Source organism: Anastrepha obliqua, chromosome 3, assembly GCF_027943255.1.
Source record: "Anastrepha obliqua isolate idAnaObli1 chromosome 3, idAnaObli1_1.0, whole genome shotgun sequence".
NCBI classification, from domain to species: domain Eukaryota; kingdom Metazoa; phylum Arthropoda; class Insecta; order Diptera; family Tephritidae; genus Anastrepha; species Anastrepha obliqua.
This window is the reverse complement of record NC_072894.1, coordinates 69,287,488-69,313,131: the sequence shown is the minus strand read 5'-3', so window position 1 is coordinate 69,313,131 and position 25,644 is coordinate 69,287,488. Positions and strand designations below refer to the sequence as shown.

At 36.6% G+C, this 25,644-nt stretch overlaps 1 protein-coding gene across 1 annotated transcript in view; it reads right to left on the bottom strand.

Annotated features, from left to right (window-relative positions):
• Positions 1–18,271, bottom strand: part of LOC129241596 (uncharacterized) — a 122,625-nt gene extending 104,354 nt beyond the window's left edge. The window contains exon 1 of the mRNA XM_054878020.1: positions 18,189–18,271. Coding sequence (XP_054733995.1) covers positions 18,189–18,231 — 43 coding nt within the window. The 5' untranslated portion in view covers positions 18,232–18,271. The remainder of the gene's footprint in view (positions 1–18,188) is intronic.
• Between the last annotated feature and the right edge of the window lie 7,373 nt (positions 18,272–25,644).

Sequence of the window (25,644 nt, the reverse complement as noted above, 5' to 3'; positions counted from 1 at the left end):
AACGCTAGAAACAGTATTTTGGGACATAGGTAAACTGTAAGATAACTATAAAACTGCCCATTAGGACGTTTCTAATATTCTAGGGCAACGCGTCTACTATAATGTAGATACAAAAATTGAACATTCATTTTAATGTTGAGTACCGTAGAAAAGTTTTGAACTCACATTTTTTTGCATAACAGCTGATATGTTATGCAGAAGTACTGTCGATCATGGAGGGGCAAAATCAATCGGAAATCGATCAGAGTTCTTTCACGAGGTTACTCATACGCCTAGTAGCCCGAGCGCTCTTTTATAAAATCATAACCATATTATGTCAAGTGACTTTTTACCTACTTTTCCATTTAATATCTACAATTTTTACTTATTTGTACTTACATACATGAATTTTCTCGCCTCTTTAATAGCGACATCCTCATAAATTCACCACTTAATAATTACTGAAATGCCGCACGCGAAAAATAAGATATTCTTTTAGTTTATATCATACAACGCAAAATTGTAAAGCAATTACATTTTCATTTCAACAACTCGTGTGTCACTCGCAACAAAATGGACATGTCAGACATCCATTTGCTTTCATTTCAACATTTAATGCGTTTTTCCTTCCGTTTATTTTTCAGTTATCACAGGCCATTTTGTGTTGGCCGGATTTGTAGGTTTTTTTCTTTAATTTTAATGCATTTATTACTGTTGTTGCAATCATATGTATAGTCGGTGTGCAGCACATGTCATGTTTTCAATTGCTCTACAATCTCAACAAAATATTTGTAAAATCATTTGCAACAGCAGTTGCGTGCGACCCACGGCCGGATGAGGAAGATGTTATGTGGCAAGTGTGGACTTGAGTTAGCACTTGTATGCCTCAAGGGCACACAATTATTTAATTATGGCATATTTATGTTTTCACGATAAAACTTTAATTAAATTTTAAGGAACAGAGTGAACAAGTGAATGACTTGGAGAAGAATTAGTTGGATAGAACATTAATTGAACCTTGGGGTGTGAGGAGAATTTATTCTCTGGTGAATTTTTAATTACGGTTGTCTATGCTTTCGCAAGTATGATATGTTACTCGGTGTATATTTATACAGGGCCCGGCAATCGAAGTGTAACCAATTAAAAAGGCCAGAAATTTAGTTTTTAAAAGTACTTTTATTCAATTCAAAGTATGTGAAATTAATACAAAATTAAGAATCAATTTACTTTTGCTCGATAAGATCACCTTATGTCTTGACAATGGCTTTGAGACATTCCTGAAACGAATCGTAAGCTGCCTGAATGTGAGTTGCAGGTTTTTTGGACCACTCGCGCACAATGGCGTGTTTCAGCGCCGCGAGACTGGTGAATACTTTTGTTCGGGCCTTGCTCTCCAAATTGACCCAAAGAGAATAATCCATCGGATTCGTGTCTGGTGAATTTGAGAGTCATTGTGTAGACGTTATGAATTTCGGAACGTTGGTTTTTAGCCATTCTTGGTTCACGCGAGCTTTGTGAGCCAGTGCCGAGTTCTGTTGGTCAGCACACGGCTTCAAAGCAACCTATTTTGCATTTTCCGGTCAGGAAATACAAATGAGGCAACTTCTTCGCTCTCTCAAGTCTGACTTGTTGCTGCTTTGGTGTGAGATCGCGCGCCTTTTGGATCTTGTAGGGATTGACTTTGAGATAATTTTTCAGTATGCGGCGAATGCTACGGTCAGATATTTTCAGTTCTTTCGCCATTTGATTGGCACTTCGTCGGGGATTTCACTCAAGTCGCTTCTTCACTTTTTGAACCATTTCACGTGACGTTTTTTGAGTTTTTTGATGACCACCTCCATGACGTTTCGCGATGCTACCAGTATCATTGTAACGAGTAATAGTGCGATAAACAAAAACTTTAGTTACATACTTTAAAGAAGTCGAGCTCACGAACAATCGCTGGTTGTGATTTTCCAACCAAATATAACGCAGTCACCCTATTACGTTCGAAATACATTACTGATTTTCTTTTTTCGCGTTAACACTCGGCAAAATGCTTCCGCGCGCTTGTAAATAATACTTTGGACTGTCATTTAGCCAACTAACAGACAGCTGAAGCGCGTGCATCAGCTGCGTGGGCGATCTGAAGTTGGTTACACTTCGAGTGCTGGACCCTGTGTTATACATATCTTGATTTTAAATTAGCTAAACACATGTTATAGAAAATAATATTTCCACGTATTTTGTAATGTTGCTGTGCCTTGTTTTATGAAGCAAATAGTGCGGTACAGCAAGAGACCTGAAAATGTAGAAGTTATATCGTAGTATGTGGGTTAAGGTACTGATAACGAGATACCATCTTTTCGTTTTTCATCTCAGTGCGCATTCTAATCGTACTACAATACTGCCGACCCTCTTTGCGCTTTTTATCTTTAATTGATGCTACATAGAAAAATATTACAACTCTCTGTTGCTGATACTAAAACTCTGTTTAATAAAATTGGAATTTTATGTTTTGTTAATAATAAAGGCCTTTAAAATACGCACCCAGATATTTTTTTATTAAAACATGCAAAAATTTATATTATTTCAGGTTTCACTATTTTCATTCAAAATACGGCTTTTAACAACGCCATGAGCACGGCACGTCCACCAAAAAGTAAATTCATGAATGCTGTGATTGTTGAGAACATTGCTGGATCTGTTGAGGATAGAAAAGGGACCGGCAGACAAAAATTTAGGCGTTCTGTTGAGAATATAGCGGCTGTAGCGTAAAGAGCTACTAAACCACTTTCAACATCGATATATCGACATTCTGAACAATTAGTCATTTATGAATCGAATGTTTGGAGGATTTCACATAAGGATTTATATTTGCTTCAATGAATAGATATAGACGATATCAATATATCAATAGGATGGATCCACATGGCACACAACAAGGGAATTTAGTTGCATTAGTGCGATCTAAGTTTTCCGGTCGATTAATTTCACAAAATGGTGACATAAACTGGACGCTAAGGTCATGCGATCTAACTCTACTAGACTACTTTTTGTGAGGTTTTTTGAAAAGTAAAGTGCATGCGAATAAGCCAACAACGATTCCAGTGCTGGAGCACAATATTCAAATCGAGATTGTTAATCTCAATGCGATAGTGTGTGAGCGAGTCTTTTAATTTTCGTATAACAGCCTGCCATTTTTTCTCATATAATGGTATAATATTTTGAATATAAGTAGCGAAATCTGAAACGTTCTACATTTTTACATGTGTTTTTTAAACAGCATCTAGAAGCGCCTTTTGGAAGACCGTTGAATACATAAAGGGTGTTTTTTTTAGAGGTTAGGTTTTCAAGATGAAATAAAACGTATATAATTTAATGTTATGGCCAAGAATTTAGCTTTATTATAAAGATAAGGGTTTGCCATTATGTTTTAAAAATGATTTCGGGCAAGTGGCCGCCGCGGCTGGTTCGAATAAATTCCAGCCGAGAGGCCCAATTTTCGACCACTTTTTGCAGCAATTGGGGCCGTATGTCAGCAATAACGCGCCGAATATTCTCTTCCAAGACGTCAATCGTCTCGGGCTTATCTGCGTAGACAAGCAACTTCACATAGCCCCACAAGAAATTGTCCAGCGGTGTTATATCGCACGATCTTGGAGGCCACGCCACAGGTCCACGGCGCGAGATAATGCGCTCACTAAAAGTTTCCTTCAATAAATCGATTGTTGCGTTGGCTGTATGGCATGTAGCGCCGTCTTGTTGGAACCAAAGGTCGTCCACATCAACATCGTCCAATTCAGGCACGAAAAAGGCATTAATCATGGCTCTATAGCGCTCTCCATTGACTGTAACATTATGGCCGGCTTCATTTTTAAAGAAATATGGACCAATGATTCTGCCCATAGAGCACACCAAACAGTGACTTTTTGAGGATGTAACGGCGTCTCAGCAATGGCTTGTGGATTATGTTCACTCCAAATGCGACAATTTTGCTTATTGACATACCCATTCAACCAAAAGTAAGCTTCATCGCTGAACAAAATTTTCTTGTGAAAATCGGGACCGGTGGTCATCTCGTTTTGGGCCCATTCACCGAACGTGCGACGCGCTTGATGGTCGTTCGGCTTCAATTCTTGCACGAGTTGGATTTTGTAAGCCAAACCAAGATCCTTCCGCAAAATCTTCTATAAAGTGGATGGGCACATCTCCAATTGCTGCGCGCGATGGCGGATGGACTCATTCGGGTCTTCTTCGATACTCTGCTCCACAGCAGCAATAGCGTCTTCGGTGCGCACTGTACGACGTCTCTGAGGATGCGTATTATCCACTAGAGCAAACGTGGTGCGAAACCGATCCATGGTTAATCGAATTAGTGACTCTGATGGACGATTATGTCGACCGAATATTGGACGCAGCGCGCGATGCGTCGCGCGAACCGAACCATTATTTTCGTAATAAATTTGCACGATTTGCAAACGTTGTTCAGGTGTAAGTCTATTCAATATGAAATGGCAAACCAAACTGAGCATAAATCAATGACAGCTGTTAAAAATACCATCTACGAAAAAAGTAGTGCCAACTTGAAAACCTAACCTCTAAAAAAACACCCTTTATATAGCCGCATCGAGAATATATCATTTCTTGCGCAAATCCACCGAAGCGCACAAAAGATATAAATTTTCCAGTTTCTTAGAATAAACTTCCCATGCGCAGGGATTTATTGTTGAGTGCTGAAACTTAAAAAAACGTTTATCTGATACTGATTATTAGCTCCTTATGGCGGGAAAAAAGTAAGTAGCAACTCACGTGGGGGCATACAGCTTATAAGTACTTATCATCCCTCCTTTGGACTTGACTATTCTTCTAAAACATTGGGTACTTTCTGAGAGCTTTTCTATTTCTGTTCTTTTTAAGAAACTTAAGTCAACTGTGTACTTATATATATGGAAACTGCTGCACGTCGCTCTCATGATCACCAAAATTTTCGACTATTTCGGTTGCTTACTTCGGAGCAAAGTATGTTGAGCGGTTAAAAGCTGCCTGCCATTAAGCAAAATTGTTGACAATTTCGGCTACATTTTTTCAATTATCTTTCAAATGTTCGCATCCATCTACACACGTTGGCAAATGGCAAATGCAGTCAATTAAAGTTCATGTTGCGACTACAACAATGTTAATTACAGTCATTAACTCATTTAAACGTCAAACATAGTGGAGATTTTTGCAAAATGACTTTATTAACCTGACAACAAGTCGCAAGCAATAAAAAGCAATAAAATTACGAAATAAGCGAATTACAAAAAAAAAAAAAGAAAAAAACACATACGAAAAATATTCATAATCGCGCACATAGCAAATAGTGAAACTGAACAGGCCGTCGGGTAAGTTTATTATGCCAGCTAATTGTAAATACATACATACACACACATGCCGCTGAACCTAAGCCAAGCAACTTGCCACATACTGCAACGTGCCACAAATGAAAAGCAGACAACTGGCATTTGTGGTTGCATACGAGGTAAGCCAAAGGCAAGCAACAACCAGGTGAACAGTTGAGACGGGACAGCTGACACAGCGGCAGCGGCTAACAGTGAAATTGCGCATTAAAAATTGCTTGCAACTCGTTAATAACTCAATTAAATTTCTTGCCAATTTCTACTGGCGACATACAATAGAAAACAAATGAAAAACAGTTAAACAACAACAATGAGCAGGAAAACACATCACTGGCAAATGAAATGTCACATGCTACGGTGCCGTCACTGCCACATAAGTACATAAGTACATACACATTTGTGCAAAAAAATGCATTACAGTATGGTAAGTGAATCTGAAAGTGTGCGCTAATGCAGCACTGCACCTCCGTGTCAGCGCAAATGGTCGTTCGTGCATGTGTGAGTGTTTTAAGTGTTCAGTCAGATTTTCCGGCACTTTGTGTGCTGCACACTTCTCAAGCGTAAAAATTGCACTTTGTCACGTCTCAAAACGGAAAATGGAAAGTGTTGCTGTTGCAATAGTTATGCAGCTAAATGTGAAATAGCAGTCACACTCAAGTAATACAAAAGTACGGAAGATCAAGCAACACTGCAAATTTACGAAAGGCTGGCCGCAGGCTGAGTTAGTGAGCGCATTCGACGGCCGATAAACGTAAAAATTGATTGTTGCATTTAGATACGCAGGCGCAGCCAAGCCACCTCCGGATTGCTGGTACGCCGGATCCCCAGCCAACTAGCCCAGCAAGTAGCTGGGCAGCCGAGCAACTGGCCATACAGCCAATAGTCAAGCAGTGGGTTTACGATCACAAACCTGTTCGCCGCTGGGGCTGCCGCTGCTTTCGGCGCACTTACCTGCTGGCTGCACTGCTTGCACAGTTGTTGATTCTGTAATTTTGCGCACAATTTGCATAAAGCGACAAAAATTACATATGACACTGCCGTCGGCACACCTTTTTTTAATCACTTTATCTTCACCTGCGCTGCCCCACTGCACACGGACCTACCGAACAAACACCCTTTGCGTATGCGCCAGGCGTTGCACTGTTGCTGTCACAATGGCATTCGACGTAAATCAGCAGACTTGAAAGGAGAAGAAGCTGTCTTACCCACGTCTGGGCGCCTGTCTTTTGAAGGTGCTAAAGGGCGCATTAAGTGATGACTGCCACCGCCATGGCGTCTCGTCTCATTGATGTTTAATTAAGCCGGTCTGACCTGTTGGCGTTCAGCGCGCTTGCGCTGTTACTTATCGCTACGCGTTCGAGCTTAATTAAATTTTCCCTCAAAAATGGCTTAATATTCGCGATAATAAAGTAATAACAATAATAATGTAACAAGGCCCGTTTTAATATAAAGAAGATAGTGTTATTTGTAATGTGGAGGTTGCATTGGAAATTTATGATTTTAAGTGGGCAGTGAATACTAGAGAATGTTTTTGTTTTTGGATTTGTAAATTTGCAAGAGGTTGCATTAAATTTTTTTGTTTTAGTTTTACAACACTTTCAGCGTAGGCATGGGATTTGGAGAAAGCATTTCATTATCTGCTTTGGGCACCAGCTGGACGGATCCGTTAAGGGGTTAGGGGTAGTCAGAGGCCTGAAAAATGATGATTTTCAATAATTTTTTTGGCTAGTCAATTGCTTTATTTTACAAAAAAAAAACAAAAAACATAGCACTAACTAATCATGTTTCGACTAGACTTTAGCAAAATATAAAAAAAAAAGTTTATAGTCGTAAAAGTTATTGCTGTTTGTGTGGAGAAGAAAGAAGTCCCTTGCGGGGAACATCACAAGTTCTTGGAGATTCATTTAAAATCAATCGGGCAAGAGAAATTAGTTTTATTAATAGATAATCTTGCCTGATCGAAATTTAAATTGAATTTCAAAATTAACGATATGGTTAATTGTTAAAAAAAATCGAAAGTTTTGAAAAAAAAAATCCTTCGATCAGGCACGAGTTTTGTATGTTTTTCAAAAGCAGTATACATTTTCTTGAAATCTACCAAGCGGTTTTAGCTGCCACTTGCTCTCGAACGCTCCGTAGCACCCGAGCCCCCTTTATAAATGGTTGAATAACTCGAAAAGTATTTGGTCGGTTCACTTAAAATTTTCACACAATATTTTTAAGATATTATACTTTAAGAAAATGAAAAAAATCCAATTTTTTGAAAATTCTGACTACCTCTAACCCCTTAAAGTCTGTAAGATATATTTTCCAGAGGATGAGATTGAATATGATTCACAACGGTACTTAGGGCTTGAACCCAGATCCTCTAATATATTTCTACATCATAAATTCATGCAGATATGTTTCTCTTAAGTCTCAGTGTACAAATTTGCTTTCATTTTTTTCAAGACGTTATTTAAACAAAGTGAGAATATTTTACTTCGCGGATTACTGTGCCACTTGCAACTACTGTTTTCCCAGCTTTCAGATAACGCATGAACTCCGCACTAGGAGAACTGTTCAAATTTTAAGGCGATCCATGATTCGGCCCCTTTATTGAGAGTGAAATGGCGATCAGTCAGAACATATGCTATTGATCGAAATACATTATACTTGGAAGAAGCTATGCCAGGAAAACATAGCCGGTAAGGGAAGCGTCTCTCTTGATGCTGTGGCCGTTCTGTTTCAGTGATCCACTCAAGCGTATTAATTACATTCGATGCAGGTCCGCCGAGATTGTTTCACTCAGTTTCAATAGTTTAGAAAATGTCAAACCTTCAACTCGATGTCTCCATACAACTTACGACGCATGATTTCGTAAATTACAGTTCGTTGCAGGTATTCGAGAGTATTCGATGTGCCTCAGCTGCAGTTTCTTTCAAATAAAAGTCGAAAATCAAAATCTTCGACAAATGACGCCAATTTGACATTTGAGTAAATTTACACAAAAAACACAAATATTTGTGGGTTGAGCGTTTCAGAATTATCGTAAAATATTTTATATTAGTATATTTCCACTGTCGCTAATCACTGCCACTATCTATGGATGAACGGCGAAAGCAAATTTATGCACCTAAATTGAAATTCTAGCGAGAGCTTACAGAATTTTGAAATCATTTCGTACAAACGAACGTGCATAGCCCTCGTTTATTTACTTCTACTAGTATCGTATAACAATTCTAATGTAATTAATTGTCTTTATTCAATCCGAGTTTTATCTTTATCATCGTCTCTATTTCTTTATCTCTAACCCTCTCTCTAGAGGTTAGTTAAGCGTGGAGTGGTTCCCCCTCTCTAAAAGGGTGTGAAGATGGTCCAGTTAGATGTACGCTCATTGTGATGCTACTAGTTTCGACCAAAGTTCCCTTTAATTCCCAATGTGGTGGAACTATTTCTCCTATCGGATTACTGCCGATTCCAAGACTGCAAAGAATTTAGATAGCGAGACCGCGTTCTGATAAGAGCGTGGCAGAGGAAATTCTCAACGGTTTAGATTGATGATGGACCCAGTTCTGTGCTCACTTCTTCTAGACCAAATCTATCTAGTTATTTCACAATCCGTGGACGATCTACTGTTGGCTTGCGAGATGTAGAACAGCCTGATCCCCAGCTTGTGTTAAGATAAAGGGATGCCCATATATTGGGACGTATTGATTGATTTAAAATCAGTTTCCCTTCTAGCCAGTTCAACCGTGATGCAATTTCCTGAGATGTTTCTATATCAGCTCATACAGCCCATTAAGAATAGCTCTATTATACCCCATTTATAGGCTTATCAACTTTACCTGAAAAACGCTACAGTAGTCATTTGTGGAGAACAGGTCTTCCAGTCTAACAAGCCGAAATTTTGGTTGTCACGAAAGGTCAGAAAACTAGAAAATTCGTTCTTAATAAAAATATAAGATCTGGCCCTACTTATGGCAAGTATTCCCACCATCTGATAAATGTCAGATTTTAGTCCGCAAAACTTTTTTCTTACTACCAAGAATTCTTAGATAATACGAGCACCTCTGCTGAGTTGCACTGGCGCAGACTAAGATTAGAGAAATGCAGGCCAAGCTGTAGAACGCTAATGGCCTTAGTGTCAACATCCCAAATAAATTAACCCAGCTGTAGACCCCACCAACGTAACCGAACACCAACAACATATCGCTCTCTATTGTAGCGCCTTGTGGAAATTTTGAGGTTAATTTGTCAACGTAGCGTTGCTTCTTGTTGACCTCGCCAACTCGTACTATTCTTTAGTTATCGGTGGGTAGTCCTTCGTTGCCAAGTTTGATAACTCTAACACTAAATCCCCATAAAGCAGTTATGCTTCCCTTTAAAGAATAAAAAATTAATACAACGAGCCGAAGGCCTTAGTAGTCAGAGTTCTTGTTAAATTTTAGTGTATTGGTTATTTATAACTATTACTCTTACATATAAATAAATAAATAAAATAAATTAATACAAGGAGTTTCACTTGCGTTATTACCGATAGTTGATCAACATTCTAAGTATATCAGACGTCACATCTTTGAGACAAAAGAGGAAGTTAGGCAATATTTATAAAAATTATAGGCGAATTATCGGCAGACAATCAATGACATTTAGAGAGTTAATTATCAATTTCACAAATTCTCGACATATAAATGCTTAAATCGCAGTTCAACGCTCACAGATCACAAGCGAAGAACTTGAGGTGACTTATGGGAGACACGTAACACTGGCACACCTGGATTATAAGTTTTGTAGCTGGTTAGCAGGTTCAGTCAAAATAAATAAGTAAATCTAACCAGGAAAGTTATCGTCGTACCAAACGCATGGCTATATGGGAAAGAACATCGCACGATATTAACCACATTTTCTTATCTCCTCTCAACTCAATTAATATGTATCTCTCTCGCTATGGTCCGATCATCTGAATAGCACATTTCTTGAGTCTACGGTTCGATTACCGCAATGGCAACACTTTCAGCAACACCATCTTGAGCAGAGTTTAACGAATACAAAATTAAAACTGACTGCCGATTTAAAGAAAAAACAGTTAGATGATTATAGCGCCAATCGAAAATGAGCAGCTTTGAGTATTATTGTACTATTTTCCTTTTTTTTGTGAATTTTGGTCGTCTATTGTAGCCAGCAAGGCCGCCAGATGCTGCTCCTTTATAATATTAAAATATTTCATTCGAATTGACCACATTAATATCTGTTTCAAAACGTTTCGAATCTCCATAAAAGAAAACGTTTAAAATACTTAACGGAATCGTTAACTGGCGCCAGTGTCGCGTATTCCAAGCTGCACATTTACCTTGTCATTTGAAATTCTTAAAATTTTTCCAACCGTTTAATTTTGTATGGTTCCTTTCCTTCTACATTAAGGTCAAAAATCATTTACGTGCCACTGAGTTGGTGGTAATTTGGCTGCCAATAGCGGAAAAATCAGAATTGAGAAAAAAGTCGAAATACAAACATAAGTGGAAGCGTTGCAACATGTTGCCGAAATTTGTTAATTTGGACGTGGTGACCTGACGACGAACGAGGGCAAATAAAATTTGTGTTGAATTCAACAAAAAATAAAATAGCTGCTTGAATGCGATTAAGGGATAATACCTACACATAATTTTGAGGCTGCGCATGAGCACATTCGCCAACAATGGTGACGTTCCATAGATATGTATGGAAGTAAAAAACAAAAACAGTAACAATGACAAATTATACTCTTACAAAGCACTGACAATGGCAACAGATGCAATGCGACTGCTTTTTTGTTGTTATGGCAGCTGCAAGTGTCATTGGATGCTGTCGTGGCGGCGACACCGGCGAGATAAAGAGAAACGTCTTCGAAGTCCGCGCGAACATCGATGCGATCGCGCTTGTGGCTGACTGCGCTTGCGCACTCACAATCACACAAACGCATTTGGCGATAATCAAATGAGCGCAAGAGAAAAATACGAGTGGCACAGCAGCAAAGATAGTGAACGAAAATGAAAGAAGTGAATAAATTGAATAAGAAATCAATGTGTCAGCGTTGCAAGGAAATAAATGATGGCCGCAAACGTAATTTATGTGCGCAAGCGTATTTTTGGAGAAATGCAAAAAGGCAAAAGATTGCAAGCAAGGCATAAAATTAAAAGCTATGCCGAAAAAACTCGTTGACAGAAATTTCAATGCAATTGCGCGCAGCAAAGGAATGCCAGCAAATATGCGGACCCCCCAAAAGGGCGCCAGCATGCAACCCGATCGCCAGCCGCTGCGAAATCCAACAACAAAAAAAAGAAAGCCGCCAATAAAGCGTGCAAGTGGCGCAACAACAGCAGTAAAGTAATAACCACGACAAGGAGGTGGCCAACAATTGTTGCACATATGCGTTGACAGATTGTGGCGACATACTTAAGCGCATGCGCAACGAACGCAAACTGCCGCGGTGCGATATAGTGAGATCAGAAGATGCGCGGACGACGGGTCGGCAGGGTGTGGTGGTAAAGCGCAACCAGCAACGCTAATGAATGACACTGATATGGCGATGCGACTTAGTTGTTGCAACATGCGACTGCCATTGTGGTAGTTGTGATAGTGGTGTTGGAGTAGTTATTTTTGTTGTTATTGCTGTTGACATTTTCGTTCTTTTCCGCGTTTTGCGCACTGACGAACGTTGGCATCTTTATATTTTTTTGCTAAATGTATGTATGTATGTATGTATGTATGTATATATTTGAGCATTTTTTACCAGCTACATATTTCGACATTTTTAGCAAATGAAGACAATTTAATGAAGCAAAAGTGCTGCGAGAAATTCGGTATATTGGCAAACAAAGTCAACTGCTTTTGGCCCTTCGTACTTTCATCGCCTCATCGCTTTGCATTGATTGTTGTTGTTGACCGTTCTCTTCTCGTTGCATAGCACAGCGGCATTTCAACGCTTTTGATAACCCAATTTGTGCGATCTTTTGTTTTTGTGGGCCTAAGCCATTCGCCCTGTTCGGTTATTCGCCATTATTTTCCCTGTTGCTCCACCAAATTGTTCTGTTCGTTGCACAAAAGTTGTAATAATTAGTGGTCAATTTGTGGTATCATTAGCGTGTTTTTCTGCTTTTTTAGTTTGGCTTATTTAAGCGTTTTCCCGCCGTTGACAGTTGCAATTAATGTTGCTTGCTTGCTTGGTTGGTTGGTGGTAATGTAGGCCAATACCCAAGGGATTATTGCATTCTTATCATATTTCTAGTGCAACTTTTGCTTTTTGTTTCCATTTTTTACTGCATGTCAATGATACATTAATTTCGACAGCAACGTCAATTAATCCAAACCAGAAAGAAAGGAGCGCCGATTTCATGCAGAAGTGAAGTATCAGAAGGCCATAGCGGTTTCAGATTTTGTTCACGGGCGTTATACTGAATTCATATAATTTAGTTCGGCTTAGAACGTTTTTACGGCTATTTACGTTTTTTATGAATTATTAAGCACCGCTTCTAGATTGTTGAAACATTTTATTTAAGAAAAGGGCTGCTCTCTTCAATGCTTTGGCGAATGTCTTTTCGTCCTGCTTCTCAAAGCAATTTTCGTATGAACCTTGGCCCATTATCAGATGATCTACCGAGATTCTTCTGCGATTGCGCATCAGTGAACGGTATGTGCCTTATAGTTTCAGCAGAACCTACAGATTTCACCCGAATAAATTCACAGTTCAGCCAGATGATGATTAGAATTCTGTGATTTCCATAATTCTTAAATTGGTTCATTGCCAACCTTAAAACGTTTTCAGTTAAAATAGTATAAAAGTGCTCTGGAAATACCCCAAACCTAGCAGGTTGCCCAGTATGATTCCATATGAGGCTTTTACTCTTCTTTGTTCCCAAAAGGGCTCTGAATCTATAAGAACAGTTGATGCCGTCTTCTTTGAGAGCTTATCAGCCCATAGTACCTAAATTTGATTGATAAAGCCAAATGCTTTAATCTTGCTAAGGTACTCAATTACCAGTGAGAGGCTACCTGGTTGGAATTTGGTGTTTTAATAAAAATTTTATAAACCTAAAGTGTCTGCAACATTTTTCGAAAACTGGTATCAATGTCAACATTTTGTAATAAAAAATTATTTTAAAATTGTTATCTGTGAAGCCATCGAGTGTGGCTAATGAACAATTATTCAGTGCTTCAAGGCAGCCCTATATACAAAGACGGTGTTGATTTCTCGGCAGAAATGTCTATATAAATTAAATACAAACCTCACTCTAGTCGCATAATCATTGAAAAAGTGATTGAAATCGAGGCAAGGTCGAGGCATATTAGAAGCCATGATTAAGTTTCACTTACCAAATAGTTTTAACCATTTGAAGATCGTTGCTAAAACGGAACGAAATCGCGTTAAATCTTTTTAAAGTGACTGCTACTGTTGACTGAAGTGGGTTTTTTGTTTTGAACTATTTAGCTTTAGAAACAAATCAATATTTATTGAGAGAAAGCGGCTCCAATTGATTTACTTTTTGTGTAGTGAATATTTGGAGCTCATCGACTGCTTTCTTCTGCTTTTACGGGTTTTTTGAGTGAAACATGAAATTCCATTCAAACTCCCAGAATTAAAATACAAAACAGGCGTTGTGCTCCATCATCACAACGCTAAGACATATTCACATACACAGCTACGATGACGCGCCAGAGGTTATGAGAATTTGGTGGAGAATTTTTGATGCTTCCAACATACAAGGTTAAATTTTCATCCTCAAACTGATATTTATTTTGGAACGTGAAAAATATTTTTAATTCATATGATGTTTTTAAAGGTGCCCGTAAATGTATTTAATCAGTTTTATGCTCAGAAATCGCAGAAGTCCGTCCCACTAAGTAATAATAGCTCCACCCAATAAATGTCAATGTAACGTAGATTAAGATGGCGCTTGTCTGGTTCTATAGAATTCAATAAATTAAATTCAAATAAACTAACTAAAGTAACAAAATAAAACAAATAATAGAATAAAATTGAATAACTTAAACTTAAATAGAATTAAATAAAATCAGATGAAAAATTGGAATAAAAAAACCGTATATAAATTAAAAATGTAATAAAAAAATAACTTAAGCTCAATTAAAAAAAAAAATCAGATAAATAAAATAAAAAAAAATTAATTAACTTAAGATAAAATAAATCAGAATAAAATTAAAAATTTATAAATAAATATATTAAAACGGAGTAAATTTAAATGAAATAAATTTTAAATGTAAGAAAAATAAAATAAAATGAAAAAGTGGAAAAATTACTTAAAATAAATTAAAATTAAAAAAGTATAATAAAATAGAATAAGATAATAAATGGAATATAAAAAAATGGATAACTTAAATAAATTAAAAAAATGAAATAATAGATTAAAATTAAATAACTGAAAATAAAGTGGATTGAAATAAAATACGATGAAAAATCTGAATGTATTAAAAGAAAATAAGGTAAAATTGAATAAAATTAAATAAAGTCCATTAAGATTAAAAATAATCATAAATACAATAAGATTATTAATTAATTAAATATAGAATTAAGAATAAAATAACTTCAGAATAAAATAGTTTAAAATAAGATTAAAGAAGAACTAAAAATAAACTAAAATAAGATAAATAAATGGAAAAGAAATAACTTAATATTTAAAAAATATTTAAATAAAATAACTTCAAATCAAATAAAATAAATATAATGAGATAAAAAATGGAATATAACAAAACAAAAACAAAATTACACAATATAAATAAAAAGTTGTTATACAATCTAGTTAGAACGAAAAAATTACTCAATATAAATAAAAAAATGAAATAATAGAACAAAATATTCTAAAATAAAATGGAATTAAATAAAATAAGTTAAAAAAGGAACAAAATAAAAAAATAAGGTTAAATTAAATAAAATTAAATAAGTTAAAATAAACTAAAATAAGATTAAAAATGGGATATAGGTATAAGTAAATAAATAAATAAAAAAATAAAATAAAATAAAATGGAGTAAAATAAAATAAAATATAATAGAATATAATTAAAATACACAACTTAAAGTAAAATAAACTAAGATAATAAACAAAATAGGAAAAAATAACTTAAAATCAAATAAAACAAACTAGAATAAAATAAAAAGATGAAATATGAAAAAAATAATAAATCAGGAAAATAAAATAAATAAAATCAAATAGGTAATATAATGAAATTAAATAACTTAGAATAAAATAGAATTAAATAAAGCGATATGAAAAAGTAGAATAAAATAAGGTGAAATTAAATAAAGTTAAATAACTTAAAACTAACTCAAATAAGATTAAAAATGGAATAACAAAAAAATCAGGTAAAATAAAACAAAATAAAATGAAATGGAATAAAATAAAATCAAGTATAAACAGGTAAGCTTGTTTTCCCTTCCAAGACAGCTTGATAAAGACATACAGTCGACTCTCGTTAATTTAAATCTGCGATATTTTGAACAGCTAATTAATTCAAAGTTATCACGAGTGCCCGTCTCTTTTTACCTGGTCATAGTGATATTGCTGGAAACTGCGAAGCTGACGAGCTGGCCAGACAAGGGACCTGTGGGGCAGTGCGCCCGCGAAAGGAAAGGTTCGGGATCCCCTTGACAACCTGCGCGCTCCTCCTGGAAGAATGGGCTTTGCACCAACTCAGCGAGCGCGCCAAGTCAGCGAATGCGCTGAGCTAGTACACGAACGTGTATGGTCGCGAAGTCCTTCTGGCCACGTTTGGATAGGAGGCGTTCGAGGGACATTCTGAGGATGACAATATCTCATCTCTCAAATTTCCTGGGCATCCTCTCGGGGCACTATCCGCGGGGAATTATTTGGAGTCCTTTTTGCGTCAGCTGTATGGAGGATGAGGTGGAATTATCTCAGCACCTGCTCCTTAGCTGCTCAGTTCTCGCGGGGCTAAGATTCAAGCACCTTGGTTCTCACTTCTTTTCTGCACCTGCTGATATAGCAGGTCTTGACATAAAAAATCTGATGAACTTCATCAGCAGCATAAACAGGCTAACACAACCGCAAATTAGTCACCGTTCATAGTCCACATATACTCAACCCTCCCCACCCCTCTCCTTTTCGTCCTATCGTTTTTTCCTTCACCTCTTTTTCCCTCTTGCAATGGTATCACAAAGGATGAACCAAACTTCTTTCGTCCAAGTGGGCCCACTCTCTGGGCAACCATTACTACCTAACCCAACCCTCTCTTTATAATGGGTTTTTCAGTAAGAGCGCTTCAACTTTTGAACTTTTTTGAATAAAACACAAACGGTTTGACTTTTTTAACTAATTTTTTTTTATTATCGAGTTTGAACATATACATTTTAAGTATGAAATTCGATTTCTTTTGCATGACCACCGCGTGCACGTTTTACGAAGTCCAATCGTTGAACCCAATTTTCGACCACTCTTTTGCATAAATCGGCCGAAATTCCAGCAATTTCGCATTCAATATTGGCTCTGAGCTCACAAATCGTCGCCGGCTTGTTACTGTAGACCAATGACTTCACATAACCCCAAAACGGGACGGCTTGTTAAATGGACCGTAAAATGGCCGTAATGCTCTTAAAGTAGCAGCAACAGAACGATTATTTTCATAAAAAATTTGCACGGTTTGCAATCGTTGCTCAAGTGTGTAGCATTCCATGATGAAATGTATACTAATGAAGTTTACAAGTGACAAGCGAAAAATAAAAAATATTGCGTCGTTCGCCCTCCCTATCGGAAAAAAGTTGAAGTGCACCTATTGAATAACCCTATATTTCGAATTAAATCCATACATTTTTATGTACTCGGTAATTTGAACGAAAAAATTATTGATACGACGCCGTAACTCGAACTCATATAGTCAAACACTTGCCAATTCAAATTTGCAAAATTTCTTAGGACTCTCCTGAAAATACCTTTACTGTGGGTGGTTGTGTATTACGCATAAAACATAGGCACATTCCGCACGAATAGCTTCGTTGGTATACAGATTAAAAATTCGTATTAAATATGAGTCATTAAAAGTATAAATGTTTGGCGATTGCTAAAAAGAAGAAATTCAAAAAATCGAGCGTCGTAAAAGAAGATCAGGACAATTCGCAAATAATTATGGATGATGAAGAACCATCAATGGTACCAGTAGTTGACATCAGCGGTGTGAGTTTTTCTGACTATGTTCAAGTCGATGAAGATATTGCTGTCACAGGATAACTAACCGATGGCGAAATTTTATCTGCGATAGATATGAATGAAAATGGCAACGATGAAGACGATACATCAGAACCTTTGGCAGAGGTGTCAGTTAAGGTAGCAAGAGCCTCATTCGATGACTTACCAAGCTTTTGTATACAAAACAGAACTGATGCAACAGAATATCAGGCACTATTTCTGCTTAAACAAATGATTGAAAATTCTGAGCAGCGGCATTGTGCTTCGAAGCAGACCCGTATAAATGAGTCCTTTTCAAAGATTAATTAATTCACATTATGAATATGTAAAATATTAGCAGTTAAATAAAAACACTTGATAATTCGAAGTTTTGTTTATTTTCTCTCCAAATTTCGAATCATTAAATATTTCAAACACTCGATAATTCGTAATATTTTAAGAGTCTCTCGAATTTCGAATTAACGAGAGTCGACTGGAATATGTGCATCACCCAGCATACCAATTTTAATTATTGCTAGAGTAATTGTGCGTATGGGCGGATGGGTCGACATGGCTAAATGGACTTCGCTAATAAATTTGAGCCTTTCGGTATACTAAAATAAAATAAAGTTGTTGATTTTCCAAAAATTTGTTATATACCATCACATTTACTACTAACCAATATATTCAGCACAGAAATTTCGAATGTTCAAATCATACATTCAGCTTTAAAAGTACATCCTGCAGCACAAACCGACATAGTATTTTGCCTTTGCATTTCATTGTAGATACAATGCACTCGCCAATCATAGTAAAGTTATTAACCTGAATAAAACATAATTGCACATCTACTTATAATGAATCAATTAGCACTCATACAACACAAATACAAATATGTAGACGCATATACATATTTATACATATAGTATGTGGCACAAACTGGCATGCGCGTACATTTTTTTAAGCTACTGTGAGTACTGTGTACTCATTACGTGGACTAAATACCATTTGATTACAATGCAGCAACAACAAGCAGCAAACACTGCATGATACGGGACTACGATGTGAATACGAAAATACTCGTATGTAGGTGTACGTGGAGAGAGTGCAAGTGCAGAGGCGTAATTATGTACGAGTATGTATGCATGGGCGAATAAAATCTCATTTGCCTATTGTTTATGCACAAGCCTCTTGAGTATAATATGTGTGCTTTTAAGCTCATTTATACACATATGTAGTTACTTACTCATACATATTTAAGTGTGGAACGCGCATTCGACTGAGACTATAACTATAATATGCAAGTATGGCCCTTGCTCGGCTAGTAAGCAGTAAAATAACTTTATTTCAAAATTGTAAGCTATTCTAATTTCTAATTAGACTAATTAAGTAGCGCTTATATATACATACATATATATTTTTAGGTATACTATACATGTTTATTTGTAAATAAAGGTTATAAAGGAGATCATTGCTTTGTTTAATTTGTAGTTGGCCACATAAAGGAACTACATATATACATACACACATACATATAAGTGAGTAAGCGTTGACTAGCGGTGCAATTGGACAAATGAATTGTAGTGGGGGGCATTGGAAATTACGTTAGTGGTGGATTCCGCGAGCGCTTGTAAGGCCCGAAGCGGGCAAACAGCCGAAGAGACAGGAAGTAAATCAACTGACGGTAACAAACAAGCAAACAAATGTACGCATATAAACACCCTGCGGATTTTTATTCTTTATGAAGGCTGGCGCTTTCTTCGCACGAGTTTCTATTTGAATGCCCTTATTGTGGTTTTCTATTCCATTTCAAATGCCGCTGGTAATTATATTTTGTACTTCAGTGGTTTTCAACTATAAATAATTACATATGCAATCGAGGCGGGCGACCCTGATGGCAGTAAATTCTATTCTACGAAAGGAGTAGGTAGAAATTGGAAAAATGCTGCAAAAGCAAATAGAGCAACAGCGCTGAAAGGTGCTACATGTTGCAACTCAATTATGTGTGGTTGCCAGTATTCATTTATAATTGTGAAGCCATCCTATTTGGAGTGGTTGGGCTACAGTAGCAACGGATACAGGTGCGCACTCGGCCAACTGCTAATGATAGTTGTGTCACACACAAACTGTGTATGTGTGCACTAAGTATAGTATATGTGTAAGTATTAGGGGCTTCCATCCGATGGAAATAGTACCAATAGAATCTAAAAAAAGTCCTGTTAAATATTGAGAGGAAATTCACGGAATTGTACTCTTTTTCTTTCGCTAATGCTAAATTGCGGCTTATGTTCAATAGATATATATATATATATATATAATATAATTGTAGATATATATATATATATATATATATATATATATATAATATAATTGTAGATATATATATATATATATATATATAATATAATTGGCGCGTACACCCTCTTTGGGTGTTTGACCGAGCTCCTCCTCCTATATGTTGTTCCACAAATGGAGGGACTTACTGTTTCTAGCCAACTCCGAACGTCAACTTTTTCATGGCAGAAATATACTCGGAGGTTTGCCTTTGCCTGCCAAGGAGCGTCCGCTATTAGAAAAAAACTTTTTCTTAACTTTGATCTTTCACCGATATTCGAACTTACGTTCTCTCTCTGAATTCCGAATGGTAGTCACGCACCAACTCATTCGGCCACGACGGCCGCCGTGTATTAGTTTAGGGAAAAAGAAATCCATTATTTTCTCGGTAGATGGCTGTAGTGACCGATATCTCGTTAAGCATCGATCAAACAATGTAAAGTTTATGCTCGTTGTGAACGAAACAAATCGTTACAAACAAATGAAATCATATCTGAAAATATATAACACGAGTCGACAATGGCCAATGAAATTTGTTAAGAAAAAATAATAAAAAAAATATCCCTTAGAATCCAAGAATAAGACAGCGGTGGTCTAAGCATGTCTCTTGAGAGCTAAGAGGTTGAAACAAAGTTACTTGAACTAAACTGTCTTTATTATTATTATTATTACGACCTGAAAGACCTATTGTTCTTTACATATTACGTGATTGCGAGTGGAAGGATTCTGTGAGCCCAAATTCTAACTAACCACTCTAAAACACGTGCATGCGATAATCATTCAGTGCCATACATTTTTGTTTAAAATAAATCATAAGTCTCGAGGCGTTTTTTTCAAGTTTCTTATGAAGCGAATAAAACTAAATCAAAATATGCTCGAGGCTATGGCTATACTGATTCATTTACAGAAACCAGAGGTGCTTCGTGCGAAAGAGAAGGCTAAATGTTAAACAGTTGCGGTCGCTGGCGTTTGACGCATGCGTACTTCTTCCACATTGATTCTTAATATCAACAACTCGCATACTCGTAGTTCTAAAAACGAATTGATGATCGATGACATTTTAACTTTATTGTGCAGGTTTGTTAATTAGTTTGGGCTCTCTAGGTTGCGTTGAGATCTAGTCATTTTGATAATTGTGTTTCTCATTTTATTCTAGAAAATCAAAGATTGCACTCCGTTTTTGCACTTAAAATGTCATTATTCGTAAGATTCGTAGATTCAGCTATCCAGTGTATCATATTTTAGGCCTCTTCCTTTCGCCTAGCATTAGTAAGTAGGGGATAGTTGAAGTAACTTGGCAATGCTGTAACAGAGCTGCTTAGAATTACATTTGTTTGTAAAATAGTGAGTTATACCAGTTTTATGAAGAATAACCATACTCGCTAGCGACAAATATTTACTATTTGTTGTTGTTGTGAGCCAAGTAGAGAGATAGCAAGCAGAGAAGTGGCGAATAGAAGCGAACTTTTGTTGGAGTAATGCGGTATAATACGTCTGTTATACTTGCATTTGTAGCCCTGTTTGTGGATTTAATCTCATATATAAATAAGCTCCAGTGATTCTTCCTTAAAAAAAATTGGGAAATTAATTGTATATTTTCTAAATATGATTTATAGCTATGGGAGTGAGAGTTGATGATCAAATGCGCCTTCCTCAAGCAATTGAAAAGTAGTCGCTATGATTTAAGGTCAGAATTTAGTATAAATAAAATGTATGTACAATACAAAAGACGTGGCAACTTTGTAAACCGAAAAGTAAGGTCTGAAATCATTTCAAATCATTCAACCTTGATGGAAAAGTGCTCCATTAACAGTCAAGAGACAATTTTAAAAGAAATTTTATTCCCTAGCTACTCGATTACGGCGGCTAGAGAATAACTTTAGAAGTGCTTAAGCCAAAGCGAAGATTCGAAATCCCCCTTACGCACTGTCTACAAATACTGCTGTATTTACACAAATTTCTATTGGCGAGAAACTAGAAAAAATATAAAAAAATTGTTTGTTTTTAATTAATTTTAATAATTATTTGTTTTTTTTTTTAATTCTTTTTCCTTAGTCGCTCGACTATATGTATGTATATAGACATATATTGTATTATATTTATAACTGGCGCTTACACCCTATTTTGGGTGTTTGGTCGCGCTCCTCTTCCTATTTGCAGCGTGCGTTTTGATGTTGTTCCACAAAAGAAGCGACCTACAGTTTTAAGCCGACTCCGAACGGCAGATATTTTTTTGTGAGGAACTTTTTCAAGGCAGAAATACGCTCGAAGGTTTGCCATTGGCTGCCGAAGAGCGACCGCTATTAGAAAAAACTTTTTCTTAATTTTGGTGTTTCACCGAGACTCGAACCTATCATTACATACGTTCTCTCTGAATTTCGAATGGTAGTCACGCACCAATCCATTCGGCTACGGCGGCAAAAATATAAACGTAAAAAGTTCTTAATCCAAATCGAAGATTCAAAATTCCATTACACACTCCCACCCAATTCTCCTATGTTTTCAAAAATTTCTACTGGCGGGAAACTAAAAAAATTCTGTAGAGAAATTGTTCGCCTGCAGAAAAGGGCCGCCCTAATAGGTATGTGTATATACATCTATATATTTTAGTGTGAAAATGCGTTTTGTTTCATGCTCATTTTATTTTAATAACATAACTTAATACAAATTGTACGCTTGTGGCATTCTACGCAGAAACAATTTACCCACCCACCTGCTGTGCCGTTCTATATTCGGAAGCTATCAACATAAGGTTCCTGGTTCAGTTAGAAAAATTACATGGCTCTAAACACAAATGACTTCATTTCGTGCCATTTGTCACTAAATTTAAACGAATTCGTCACACTTTTTCTTTTGTGATGAAAAAACGAAAAAAAAACAAAATGTACATTAAAAATATTTTAATTATAAATGTAAATATGTACACGTAACATATGTAGATATGTACATATGTATTTTTGAAACAAATTTTCAAGCTTTCACGTGCTTATCGATGTTCATAAATCTAATAAACGAGGGGATTTGTGTGTGCAGCTTTCTTTCCCACAATAGAATAGACATAAATGTTGATTTATTACTTAAAACAATTAGTGTGGTAACACAAGAAGAAATATTGAAATGATGCATAGAAGAAAGAAAAGAAAATACATACCTTACAAATATTTGTGTAAGTCGAACATAAAAAGGGTGGCCAACCAGCTGTTATAGGTACATACACCTATATTTACTTGCGACACCCTGCTAAATAAATAAACGTTTGAATGGTGTGGCAAGTAGGCGTTACGATACATAACATTTGCATACAGGCACGCATGTACACACAAACACACACTTAATAGCTGGGTGTAAATGTATGTAATATTAACCGACTTTTGTTTGCTACTTTTTTACTTTTTTTAATTAATTTTAATAATACATACACACATACATGTGCACAAAATCATATTGATTAGCATAAATATTGATGCCAATATTGCAGTAAAGTACTCATTAAATCCATTCAAGGGATCAATAACAATAAATTTGCCTCTTGCTCAAGCCCATTGTTTTGCTACCTCTTTTTGCTTTTAAATCCGCCTTAGTTGGTTAAGTCACTGACTTCAAAGGTTTGCTGTAACAGCTCTCACTAGTATTATTCCCAAGGTGAACTTGGTTTCTATGCTAAATTCTTAACTTACAATAACAAAGCATTGCGTTCGCTCCTTCAACCTAAGTATGCCCAAGTTGATTGAAATCTGGAGGCTATTTCTTTGACGTTTTAAAGCTTCAACTGTGCTAGTGTAAGAATATTATAAATCCGTTCCTCTAATCTTACTGACTTGTCATGCAGGGCTACATATAAAGTGAATAAATTTCATATAAGTATTGGGCGTCTTCGCTTCGCCACTTCTCTGCTCGTTAAGCTTGGATTGGGAGTGTACTCAGAACACTTATCATTAAATTATTCCTTTACACCCCCAAAACTGGTGTAGCGTGTTCGAAGCTGACATCTACGCTATAGAGAAAGCCGCAAACACGATAAGACTGATGGACTTACATCCAGCAAACTTTACCATTTTTGTTGATAGTCAAGCAGCGATCAAGGCCCTGAACTCTCGCGCATTAAATTAAGATGTTGGGTTCCCGGCCTCTCTTGAATGGAGGGAAATGAAAGAGCGAATGAATGTGCAAGGAAATGCTCTGACCTTGACCTTTAGGGAGTGGTATAGGACATAAACATTCCTCTATAGGAATAAACATTCCTCTAACCGAACTATACACTGTGATTGACTTGAGCGAATTCACTGAAATCAATAGAAGGTGGTCTCTGACTACTCATTGCAGGGCCACCAATACGCTCTGCTCAAAATTGAATCTTAAAAGGACAAAATGTTTGCTTGGATTCAACACATCAACTACCAGCGCGCGATGTTATAACGGGTCACTATTGGCACCATAGCCAGTAGAATGGGTGTACTTCACAGTGACTTCTGCAGGAACTGGAACTGTGGAGATGAAGAAGATTTTGAGTCGGTACAACACCTCCTCTGTGAATGTATTGCATACTCCAAGAAGTCGTGCCAAATATCTTGGCGATTATTTCTTTGAAGACCTAGAGGGTCTCACTGATGAACTAGTTGCCTTCTTAAAAAGAGCCACTTAAGCAACTTAGTTAGGGGAAGGAAATCAAATACAGGTATTATAATGGGCCTTAGGGTCACCACATATCTTGTCTCAGGCAAGCAGCTTGGCTAACCTAACCAAGCCTAGGGGCTTTCGATTCGCTACTTCTTTGCTTTCTATGCTTGGGCTCTACTCCGTTGACGAAAATTTTCTTGTGAAAGCAACTACAAAGTTATAGAGAAAAATTCGCCGCTAGCGAATATCTCATCAAACTGGTATAACTTTCTATATTCAATGCTGCTACATCTCTCTTTTTATGTTTGGAAATTCTCACTAGACTTCATGCTTACGGAGAAAATGTTGTTGCTTCAACTTTTTGAATTCTCTTTTGGTGTTGCTCGACGAGTTCCTGCACCTTGCATTTGTGCGTTTTTAGTCGAAAGCCAAAAACAATATCGAGGAAAAACGGGAACACAAAGGGTTTTACACAGCACCTGCTTATTACAGAGTAACAAATTGAAACAACAAATGTTTCTCTGTATGAACGCGATCTTACTAAATCCTTCAATTTTTATAAACGAATGTAAACTTTGGCAGCTCTTTCCCAGTACTGCCAGCATTTGTTTATTTATGCCAGTTGCTTCATCTATTCGCCACTCGCTAAGACTTGGCGAATCGAATACGTATTATTCAGTGGCGTAGATAGGGGGGGGATCAAGGGGATCAATCCCCCCCCATGAGAAATTGAAAAAAAAATTTTTGAAAAATTGTACTTATACATGTAGGTATATGCGTCCATTTCTCGAAATGCCTTCAACCTTTTTGCAGTATGACATCATTTAAACCACTTTACAATGAGAAAGAAAAAATCTTTTTATAATAGTTTTAAATTTGAACACAATGGAATTCCCGCACCTAAACGGGCTTACCAATTGAAAGGCATGAAATGGCGCTGTCATCGATAACTTATCGACGATAAGGATGTATTGAAGTTCGATAATCGAACATAGAGTCAATATTGCGGATTTATAACCTATTCCATAATCACGTTTGCATTGTTATTTGTTTATCATCTCATGATGAAAAGATTTTTAGTGGCAAGAACACCCTTTGCTAAGAATAGCGAAAATGAAGAAAATGCAGAATTATCTGCTGAAACGACTGCGAAGAAACTTCGTTGTGAAGCGTCAGGCAGTGAA